General features: G+C 42.3%; 1 protein-coding gene across 1 annotated transcript in view; it reads right to left on the bottom strand.

Annotated features, from left to right (window-relative positions):
* The window catches only part of COL6A5 (collagen type VI alpha 5 chain), a 130940-nt gene that overhangs the window by 48359 nt on the left and 70573 nt on the right, over positions 1-12008 (bottom strand). Inside the window, exons 21-29 of the mRNA XM_014859456.3 lie at positions 10911-10946; positions 10334-10396; positions 8499-8561; positions 7410-7472; positions 6001-6063; positions 4521-4571; positions 4369-4404; positions 2667-2729; positions 1574-1636 (exon numbers count right to left, since the gene is read on the bottom strand). Coding sequence (XP_014714942.3) covers positions 1574-1636; positions 2667-2729; positions 4369-4404; positions 4521-4571; positions 6001-6063; positions 7410-7472; positions 8499-8561; positions 10334-10396; positions 10911-10946 — 501 coding nt within the window. The remainder of the gene's footprint in view (positions 1-1573; positions 1637-2666; positions 2730-4368; positions 4405-4520; positions 4572-6000; positions 6064-7409; positions 7473-8498; positions 8562-10333; positions 10397-10910; positions 10947-12008) is intronic.

Raw genomic sequence — 12008 nt, 5'->3', positions numbered from 1 at the left:
CGCTATTACATGCTCACACTCCTACAGTTTCACTGGCCCCCAGAAGCTCAACCAGGCATCTCAGTATAAGAACCTCTGTTCTAAATGATAACTGGGTCATCTACCCATCCATCCATCCATCCATCCATCCATCCAATAAACAGTTAAATGCTGAATGCTGAATGCTGAGGTGCCCCATTGTGTGCTGCTGGTGTTAACAAGAACTGCTGTGGCATCCATGATTCTACCCATTAGGTCTTCCTGACCTAAATCAGGAAATTATGCATCTCAATAAATGATACTGAGTCTTACCCTTCCATTTAAAAGTTATGGCAGAAAACAGGAGAAAATGCTCAGCCATTTAAACAGAGAGAGGAACAACTTCTGGCTAATAAATAGATAGCCTACATCTTACAGAAGATCAGAACTGTGGAGAGTATGTCCTACAAGGATGAGCTTAAGAATAACTTCGAGCAAGTTCTTAAGCAGAGACTGAGGATCCAGGTCTTAGAATTTATCCAGAAGATAAATTCTACTGGATGAGCAGGACCAAGCACGAGACCAGGAAGACATGGGACCCCCCCCCCCCAAAAGGAGAGCTCCAGAAGCTGGAAAGGAGGTAAACTCAGACCAGACCAGACTGACTCAGAGACTAGATTCTCACCCACTTGACTAGGAATATTCACCACTTCCTTAATGCAAAAGAAAGAAGAGATTGTGTCAGAGTGTCCTTTGCCGTTAGTTATTCTCATTCTACTGTGGATTCAGTCATCCACAAAACATGTGTGTCTTTTCTTTTCTTTATAAAGTCCCGTTTATAAAGTTAAAGAATGTTTAAGTCTAACTTTTCTGACTCCAGGTAGTCACAAAACATTACAATGCAAAAAATAAGAAAAACAGTGTCTCTACTCGTTACACAATGCTGCCTGTACCTCCTACACAAAACTCAGGGGCTGGCAGCATTTAGTTCTTACCTAACTGTGCTCATTAGGGGAGAGAGACGTGTAAATAAATCATCACAATAACATGAGGGGCATTAAAATAGAAATACGGATATTTCATCAGTGGGAGATGTGCCTGACTCTGCCTGGGGATGCTTCCAGACGTGACATTTCTCTTGTAATAGAATCACAGTGGAAAGTTGCAGTTATATTTCCAAATCTCTCTACAGTCTAAATTCTGAGGATAGGAAGGCAACGATCATGGTTATGGGAAACCCTCTCAACTTGTCTCTCATGATGGAACTTTGCCAGGACACCTTTATGAAGCTTATGCAATCCCATCCCTATTTTTTAAACCTCAGTAAAAAATAACAGTAACAGCTAATATTTGCGTTGAACTTTACAGTTTCCAAAGAGCGTTCACTTTTGAATATCTGATCCTCACAGCTACCTTCTGAGGTAGTTAGGAGAAGATATGTTATCCCCATTTTAGAGGTAAACTGAGAGACCCAGTGACTCGCCCAAGGGCACACAGCCAGCAAGAAGCAGAATCTGGACTTGAACCCAGTGCTTCAGACTTTAAATTCTGTGCCCTTTCCATTGAACATCCTGGAAACCAGTAAATGCTACTTAGTTCTCATGGGTATACTTACTTTCCGTCCAGGAGGGCCTTGGTCTCCTCGAGATCCCTCCTCACCTTTCCAGCCCACATGGAGCTGCAGATAGGAATATGCATTAGTTTCCACATTGTTTATCCATGAGGACTACTTTAGCTTTAATGAGACTGTATAATTAAAATATATTTTTAAAGAAAGCAACTATTAATTCAAGTCAAGTAAATTGCTTACGTGTCATATAAACTACCCGTTCTTAATCATTGGTAAACGTGCATTTCCCTCTTAGCCTCTTCATTCAGTGACATACTTTGCTCTGTGCATTTAAATCTAAATTAGTCATAAACTAAGATTGGCACAAAAAAAAGCAAATATAATAGGCCACGCAGAGATCTAATAAAAAAATCTTCCATCTGCAAAGGATCAAATAAGAAAAATAATTCCCCATATACATAAGAAGACATGGGTGGGCTGTGTCATTCCCATGCCTCAAGGTGATGGATATGGATGCTAATGAAATTTATCCAGCCAGATGGAAAGTACCCGTTGAATTGCATCTCTTTCACACTGATAATGACTACTGATATTACACTCAAATCTTACAATGAAAGGATGTTTGTCTCAGCATTTTGCTTTTAAGTAGGTATAACATTCTACTCTGCACTTTGCTAATTAGAAGATCTCAACAGCCTTTCTTAAAATGAGTACCCCATAAGACCTTGGTTGTAGGTAGTGGAATTGTCAGAAAACCCTCAGGGACACAGTGGGAAGATGTCAGCTTCATTTCCACTCACAGAGTTAATACTCTGGGCTTTAATATGTGCCTTAGAAAAGACTGGAAGGCACTGACATTTCTTAGAACAGCCAGTTATCAATCTGTAAATCTTTAAAATAGTTCAGATTCATGGAACCATAGAATTTTAGAGCTGAAAGTGATCTTTGGTGTCATTAAGTTCAACTCTCATGTTATACAAATAGAGACCCTGAAAAGGTGTGTTGAAGGTCACACAGCAAGGAAGTAGCATTTCAGATGCCCTTGGGTTGGATCAATAACCCACATTTATTATTATAACATAAAAGCCAGAGTCTTCCAAAGAAACATTTATTATTTCTGGCATTATAGGCTACTTACTGTTAATCCCCTAGATCCTTTGGGTCCCGGCCTCCCAGGAATTCCAGGATCACCAGCATCACCCTAAACATTCAGATATAAAAAATCAAGATATTAAAATATTTGCTCTGAAAGAATAAAAATAATTCTCTCCAATTCAAAAACCTAACTGGTCTTATAACTATGCTATATACTAAACATTAAATGTCATCTTCTGTCATTTGGAACTAAGTCATTGATACGTTTAGAGATTTTCTAAACTATTTTTAATTTTCTGAGAATACAAATGTTTTTACGCATAAATATCAATGCAGTGGCTATCCAGTTACTAAAAATATCTAAAGAAAAATTCTTGAAAATCAGGGAAAACATAAGGAGCATTGACTACATAAAATACTAAATAATGAATTATAGAGCTGGCCCCGTGGCCAAGTGGTTAAGTTCGTTCTCCACTTTGGCAGCCCAGGCTTTCGCCAGTTTGGATCCTGGGCGCAGACATAGCACTGCTCATCAAGCCATGCTGAGGCGGCATCCCACATAGCAGAACCAGAAGGACCTACAACTAGAATATACAACTATGTACTGGCTTTGGGGAGAAGAAGGAAAAAAAAAAAGAAAATTGGCAACAGATGTTAGCCCAGGTGCCAATCTTTAAAATAATAATAAATAAATAATGATTACTTCTTAAATTCATGAATCATTCCTGAAAAAGTTGAAGGTAAAAAAATTTACTCTGACTTTGATGGGAAACTAATTTTAGCACTTATCAATATGCTAATTTCACATTTATACGCAAATTGAAATATGCTAATTTTCTCCCTTTATCAGTAAATTAGAAAATTGGTCCTCTACAAGGAGAACTCTTGTCCTAACAGTTATTTATGTAGTCCCTTCTTGTACCCTTCTCTACCTAAGGAAGGAATCTCTTTTGGTAATTCATCAATTAAAAGCACTTTCGAGAGGATTCAAAATTTGGCTGTTTTCCTATAGTTGATTTGATTTGCTTAGAATTCTATTTTTTTAACGCATAATTTGTATTTTAATTTGAGCATCAACAATTGGAAAACACTCTTCTGGACAGGACAATTTTTTAAAACAAGGAAATCTTATTCCAGACTTCCAGTGTACAAAACAGACAGAATATGAGCTACTCTGGTTGAAATGGAAAGTATGTCCGGTTGCAGAGATGCAGATGGATTTCAGTCTGGTAGGAATTGAAGAGTTCTGGAAGATGTTTGATCAGGAGAGTAACATAATTAGGCTACGCTTTGGAAAAATTCATGTGACAGTAGTGCTTGGGATTGACTGAAGCAGGAAGTTGGAAGTAGGAGACCAATGAGGAGAATATTGAAATCTCTCAGGTGAGAGGAAGCGAAGGCCACCATAATGAAGAACAAATAAATAGGAATCGCTGAAGTCAAGAGCTTTGAGTGAGATCACAGAAGCAGAGAAATCAAGAAGACAAAGAGCTAAACTTGAGAGGTTACCTAGAAGTAGAGTTTCAAGACAAGAGACAACAGGCAATAAAGGACAGGATGATCTTTCCCAATTTAAAGATTCATAGGAGTTAAGTCTGGTCCTTTCTTCACGAAGCCCAGATGAAACAACTGCCCTGTTTTGTTTGTTTTGTTTTCCATTTCATTCAGTTCTACAGGCTTACCTCAATTCTCAAGTAAAAGGTCAAGATCGAGATAATTTCAAAAGAAGGTCATGTGCACAATACCTTTTGCCCCATATCTCCAGGGAATCCTCTTGGGCCCTATAATTTTCGGCAGAGAATATAAATAAATCAGCATACCACTTCTTCAGTATGATCTTTTCGTATTATTTAGGTTTGCTTCGTCAATTAAAGAAATAATTCTTTTCCATATTTACCTTTATTCCTTTTCGACCTATAGAACCATAGCCTGGGATGCCGTGATCTCCCTGTGAACAAATCAGTTCATTTTAATTTCTCAAAAGTGAAAATTAATTGTAACCTCTACTGGGGAGATTATAGTGTTAGGAGAGACGCTGGGGGGACTTCAGGTGGAGGGGGCCTAATCAGTGACCTTGAATTCTGGGAATATTCGTACTGCTGGGTTTTCTTCACTTTCTGGTATGTGCCCTAGTACTTCTTTAGGCAGCTCCGCTCTGCAAACATTGCAGGAGGCAGAAGGATGGTTGTTTAAGACTTAGAGAGTCAGTGGCATTTATTTGCCTGGAAAATTATGAGCTGGTCCAAAGGACATGGGTGAGGAATTCTCCCAAGAAGAATTACAAATGGCCAGCAGACATAGGGAAAAATGTCATCCTCACTAGTAACCAAAGAAATGCAATTTGAAACAGTAATGAGATACCATTTTTTGTCAATAAAATTGGTAAAGATAAAAAAGAAGTGTTGACACCGACTGTTGGTGTGGATGCCCTGAAGCAAGCACTCTCCTGCATAACAGACTGATACATATATCTGTATATATCATTTGAATTTTCCTAAAGGCACTTTGCAATAGAGTTCAAAGTCTTAATTAAATGTGTACATAATCTTTGACTCAGTTATGTTACTTCTAGAAATTTCTATGTAGAAACGAATTATGATTTTGTCCAAAAATTTAGTTAGGTACAAGAATGTTCATTGTTGTGCTGTTTATGACAGTGAAAAACTAAAAACAAACTAAATATCTAATAATAAGAGATTGGTCAAATGAACAAACGTACATACATTCAGTAGAATATTTTGAAGCTATTAAAAGTGGTGTTGAAGAAAAATGAAATGACATGGAAATATACATGATACATGTATCATGACACATTGTTTACAGGGAAAAATAGAGCATGTTTGGTTTTTTTTTTTGTATCTCCAGAATGTTAATGATAAATATCTCAAAATAGTGGGATTATAGGTAAATTTTTTTTCTTCCTCATCTCCCATCTTTTATGCTTGGTAAATTTCCTATAATATCTATGTATAACATTTGCAATAAACATTATTTTTAAAAAGGAATAAAAAAATTGTTCCCATATTGGCTGCTCCATGGACTGAGAGCTACCAGAACAGAGGTCCCATTTCTTGGCCCTCCTCCCCTCTTCTTGTCACCCTAGAATTTTGCAAGAAGGCAGAGAGATGGGTGGTGGTGTTTTTCAACTGATATATATCTATATGGCCATCTGGGTTGTTAAAATGTTGCAATGCTCTATTCTAACTTATCTGCCATGCTCTCTGCGGGCCTCCTTTCCCTCCAGCTGTTCTGACAGACCAGGGGGCTGAAACGCCTTCAGCATCCCCGTGCTCAGGCTGATAGCATCAGGCCCCTTCTCTTCACCTCAGAACTCAGCACTGGGAGCTGGGAAAGGTAAGGATCCTCAAACCTCATACCTGTTTTCCTCGCTGTCCATCTTGCCCCACTGGCCCAGGAACTCCAAGAATTCCAGGTTGTCCCTAGGAAATGAGATAAGAAGAGCTTCAGATCAGTAAAATCATCCCCAGCTCCCACCATAGGAAGATCTGTCCACTAGATGTGGAGACTCCAAGTTCCCAGTGAGGCTCAATGCCCAGTAAGGAGATGGGGTGGAGGAAAGAAAGAATGATCTTCCAGAGGGCAAGCCGAGAATATCAGCACAACCCAGGGCTGGACTCAAGTACTGCTTTCCTAGTGTTATAGAAGGATGAAGGAGAAGCAAAGAGTGGAAAATTGACTCCAGAGAAAGATGATTCATTTGCCCATCCAACAATTACTTATTGTCCTGGAAAATAAACTGTTGGACATGATAGATGTGGTCCTGGCCTCGCCCAGCATAGGCTGGTTGGAAAGAGAAACAATTAGACAGGCAATTATAAACTCGTGTGATAAACTTCTGGGTGCTATGGGAGCCAAGAGAATGCAAATCTAAATCAGATTTGGTGGGGCTGGGGAGTGGGCCGCTTGAAGGAAAGGAGCAGGGGTGCCAAGGCTTGAAGGATGAGTTGTGTGAGCTGGAAGAAGGATCTCCAGAGGAGTGAGAATGATCCAGGTAGAGAACAGGCATTGGTAGAAACCTGGGGCAGGCATGCAGGAGAGAGATGAGCTGTGAAGCTTTAGAATTAAACAGGGTCAAAAAGCAAAGGGCCTTCTTTACAGTCTGGAGATTCTCCTAAGGGCCATGGGGAAATTAAGACCAGCAACATAATGTGTGGGGCTCAGTGTAAAAAGAAAGCACAGGCCCCTCGCTCAAATATTAAGAGTTTCCAGATGATGACAGCAGAGCATTAAACCAAGTGTGGGGCCCCCCTAAGCGAGGCTCCTGTGTGACTGCACAGGTCCCAGGCCCTGAAGCTGGCCCTGGGGGAGGGAACCACTGAAAGGTTTTAAGCAGGGAGTGAGATTTTGAATAAGCCCGTAGTCTGCTCTCTGACAATCTCCAGCAGAACCACCTCAGAGATGGTAGGTTGAGCTAGACAGAGAACTGCATGCACAGACAGATTTGAGTTCTGTCACCCGCCTCCCTCTGCCCAACTCTGCCACCAAGTGCCTTCATGAGTTCAGAAAATCAGGGAGCTGAAGAGATTTTCCAGAGTTGTTTCATGATGGGTGAGATCACTGTCTCTCCTAGTGAAACAGGGCAGTTCCATGGAGAGGTAAGCAGTTAAACATCTTTCCTCAATTGAAGGGAAAGAACTATTAGCAGAAAGCGGTTGGGTGGTTGATGGTTCCAGGGTTCAATCATGTGAGGAATTAACATGAAAATCCAGAAAGAATGGGCGTACTTCTTTCTCAGAATTTAAAATCTATAAGCAATAACACTTACTTTTTTCCCCAAAAGTCCAGGTGCTCCAATGCTCCCTTTCACTCCCACTGGCCCAGGAGAACCCTGAAGGAAAACGGGAGATGCAAATGCTGGCGCTGCTCCAATTCTTAGACAACCCATTAGATTGGCTTTGCTTTTCTTCATGTCATTTCCAACAACTCTTTGATGCCTCCTGAGGGAGAGACCCAGCCACCCAGGGCAAAGAGACATCTGGGCTAAAACCAGATGACTCAGGCTACGGTCGTGGTTAGAGGACCAAGCCTTCATCAGCAGGGACGTCAACCAGTCCATATGGGGCCTTAGTGAGAAACAGAAAAGGCGCCCTTGACTCAACACATGTCATTTCTGAAGGTGGCAAATTTGTAAGGTACTGACTTTGTTAAAACGAGATGTTTGGCTGTCATTGGCACATTTGTACACTATACCTTGCACACATACAAAACAGGACACAGAAATGTTTCAGCTTCCCTTCTGAAAAAGGGAAAAAATATCTTTCACAAAAATGCTAGAAAGATGACTGAGCAAACACAGGTGTCCCTTGCCTTCTGAACTCTTGCTCTCTGAGCTGAAGAATTGAATAGATTCAGAACATTTTCATTCGAATCCCTCACCCATCCAAGCTCTCATTACTCACTGTCAGAAACTGGGGAACCCAATAGCTTCAGAGGGTGAAGTCAAAGTTGATCTTAGGAATCAAATCAATTTGGCTAGCGAGGAATAGTTATAGAGTCAATTTCAAATATCTATAGTCAATGGAGATCTGCGTGGCACAGATCATTTTTACAAGTTAGAAAAGCCAGAATAATGTAACAGATTTTAAAATGTTCACAAGTCAGCAAGAGTTGTATTCTTCCAATTGCTTCTTCAGGCTGCTGAAATGGGTCTGTACTTTCTAAATAAAACCCCAGTGAAAGAAAAAAAGGAGTGTTTAAACTACGTGCAAGGAATCCGAGCTGTGCTAAAAACTTGTCCCAGGTTAATCCAAGAACGAAATACTCCATGTGTGGATAATATAAAATAAACTATCTGTGGAGGAAGAGGAAAATAAAGGTTGGAGACCATTGACTGTAACGTTTCTGAGTCACTCACCTGAGGTCCTTTATGGCCTTCGCTTCCCTTCTCTCCTTTCCTGCCAGGAATTCCATTTAACCCCTTTGGTAACAAAAGAAACACAGTGCAATGCAGTCAATGAAACTTCCTTCCTTCCTTAGTGCCTTTGAAAGACCCCACAGAAAAGCACTGGTCCCGCCCTCCAAGCAGCCTTCGAATTCCTGAGATTAAGCACGTCTTAGAAGAGGAATTGTGGGGAGACCCAGACTCAGCGGCACAGATCTTATGAAGGAATTTCCAGCCTGAGTTTAAGACCTTCATCCCTCTCTGACAGGGAGAAATGAAAAAGTGACTAAAAGGAGAAATAAACCCACCCGAGACAGAAGTAAGACCTAAACAAGAGTCGGCTGGATTCCCGTGACACCCCAGGTTACCTGAGCCGAGGCGCTTATCAGTGTGCACCATAGAGAGCCGAATTGTCTCAAGTTAGCACGAAAAGAGCACTTTAGCAGCAGACCCATCAGAGTAATTAAAACACATCTTCTGCCGTATTTACCAACAAATGCATGGTTCTCACACTTTCTCACACAGAAGAAAAAACTAGAGGTGCCAGTAATGTTTCTCACTACCAAAGCACCAGCGGTAAAATGGGCCCTGTGGCCCTGCGCAAATGATGGATGGAGCAACTGGGCTAGCCTTGGTTCACCGCCTAAGTGTCAAAGGGACCGTGGGTAGCTGAGGTAATGTTGCACCTCTCCCCACAAAGCCTGAGGGTGCATCTAGGCTGGTCCCACGGTTACTCACTCTAGAGGACCTGCTCGCTGTTGGCTTGGCTCAGGGAGCCCAGAATCACTCAAGAGAATCCCAAATTCCAGTTTAGTATTAATAATCTGGAAAGTTTTAGAAGAAAAATGAACTCCTGGGAAGGTCTCAGAATGAACACATCTACACAGGCCCTTCCAGACAAGTTCAGGCTTAAAGTGAACTCTGTAAGGTGACTAAATACCCGTGTGTTAAAAAGCCATTCTCTAGGGACGACCCCAGCATCTTTCTGACATGCAAGAGCAACAGAGATGTCCCAACTCTGATGCCCATATCACTAATGACAAGACCAAGAGAAAATGCAAATGGCTCATGTAAAGCCCTCTCAGTGATGTTCCAGAAGCGTTTCATCCCCTGTGGAGCCAGCTTTAGATGAATTGAATAACAGTTCCAATTCCTACTTTCCTTCACTTCTTTCCTTCACTTTTTCTTCACTACGTTCCTTCATGGGAGTCTGTGTGCAGGACCTCAAGTAAGGAAAACCAATCTGTTGATCCTGACATTGATTACTAATATAACATGAAGGTCTTAATAATTCATTACTAAAAACATGCAGACAAGATCAGGCGAGCACAAGAGCATGCCTTTCCTCTATCAGCGAGCTGCAAATGTAGGAGCAGGTTTGACAGAGTGAAATCACTCACCCATGATGGGAAATGTAGAATTCTGGAGACACGTACCATGAAGGAAGGTAGGGGCAGATTATAAATTTCTCACTTATTTCTTTTTTTGGTGAGGAAGATTGGCCTTGAGCTAACATCTGTTGTCAATCTTCCTCTTTTTCCTTGAGAAAGATTGTCACTGAGCTAACATCTGTACCAATCTTCCTCTATTTTGTATGTGGCATGCCGCCACAGTGTGGCTTGATGGGTGGTGTGTAGGTCCACACCTGGGATCTGAACTGGCAAACCCCAGGCCGCTGAATTGGAGTGAGAGAGCTTTACCACTGGCCCCAAATTTCTGAGTTATTTATGTCTGTACAGAACTACCTGCCATCTTCCCATCAGAATAATAGCATTATTTATCAATATTTACAAAATATTCCAACACACCTGTGGGCCTTGTAGTCCCTCAGCTCCCTGTGCACCTTCAGCTCCAGGATCTCCCGGCACCCCCTGATGAAGGAGAGTTTTCAGTGTTAAGATTTTCTCCGCAGAGTTTCCACATAGCTTTTCTATTTTTATAGTACCTTGTACTACAGCACACAAATACTATTTTGTCTGACTCTTGCCTCACCCCTTACTTTGCCTAGGATTTTACTCTTAGCAAATGTGTTACAAAATGAACACAAGGTCGTTTCTAACGCTGGTAAAGAATTTCACTCTATTGCAGCCGATTCCAGGGTCACGTGGAAAGCAGTCAAATGCACCACATTTGGGACTGCACAGGTCCTCTGGGCTCCGAGGAGTCTGTGCAGGAGCCTTTGCCTTAGCCCAGGCCTGTCCTGTCCCTGACAGCTGAACTGACGGACACATATGTATCCCCCCATTAGTGGCGATGGACCGTGTTCCGTACTCGGCACTTCCCACAACATCCTTGTCAAATGCTCACTCATTCCCAGCACCATCAGCATGTGAGGCACCTCCCCGGCCCCACCCACACAGAGCACAGGAAGTAAAGCATACTCACCGGGGTGCCCTGGAGCCCCCTCTGGCCTTCTCTGCCCTGGAGCAGAAAAGGCAGTGTTAGTGTGTAGGTGTTTGGATGGAGGTTCCTTAGGGGCAAGGCGGCCTGTCTCATTCCTTGATAGACATAAGTAATGAGCAGCCCACAGCAATGGCTTCCCCGAGGCACTTTCCAAAGACAAGGTTTCACACTGGGCACTTAATTACGGACTAACATTTGCGGGATTGATTGCAAACCAATCTAAAAGTCATTACAGATCCAGCTCCAGTCTGACAACCTCTGACAATTATCCGGGAGGCTGTTTGGAGAATCGAATCCTCCTGAAGAACCTGTCTTCTGCCTTTCCCTCTTTGACAAACCCCACAAAGGACTGTCTGCTAATCAGACGCTTCCTGCCTGAGAACAAGCTGTGGCATATCCATCTCTCTCTGTGCCGGGCTCCTGATTGTATCTTGGGGGAGAGTAGAAAAATTGCTAGGTACAGTGCTGCATATGGGCCCACTGGGGTTTGTCTCCAGGGAATTCTACAAGGAGGAAATGGCCAATGGGGTCTGCTTAACTATGTGAAGTCCACATGGCACCACCGGGTTCATCTGAGAAAAGCAGGCTGGTCTCTGCTCCCAGATCCTTATGCATGGATCCAGAAGCGATTTCCCGCTGCCAGCTCAGGCTCTCCACCTAGCGGCCATCTCTGCCACACCCTCTCCTTTCCAGAGGGCAGCCAAGCTGGGAGACGATTCAGACCCCACATCCTAACTTCTTTTTCCCTAAAAAAGCAACATAAAGTCTGTAGCCTCACCCCCGCAGGCCCCACTCCTGCCTCTCTGAGAGAACCTTGGAACCATCAATTTACTTTGTGTTGTGATAAACCACCATGAGTACTTTAGGTACAAAACAAATACTTCAAAAAAGCCTATTCATTCATTCATTCATTCAGAAAGCATGGAAATTGTTACTTCAGAACCACTGTTTTCTTTCAACCGCTCACCTTCTGAAGTTCCTTAGAATCACCTGCCTGACCGTCTATCACCTCCACCAGGTTCGCTGATGACCAGAATTCCTCCACTGAGGTTCTGCCCCTTGATTCAGTTACTCTGTGCT

The sequence above is a fragment of the Equus asinus genome, chromosome 21 (genome assembly GCF_041296235.1).
Source record: "Equus asinus isolate D_3611 breed Donkey chromosome 21, EquAss-T2T_v2, whole genome shotgun sequence".
In the NCBI taxonomy this organism is placed as follows: domain Eukaryota; kingdom Metazoa; phylum Chordata; class Mammalia; order Perissodactyla; family Equidae; genus Equus; species Equus asinus.
Note: the sequence above shows the minus strand (reverse complement) of the source record. Positions and strands in the feature narration are given on the sequence as shown.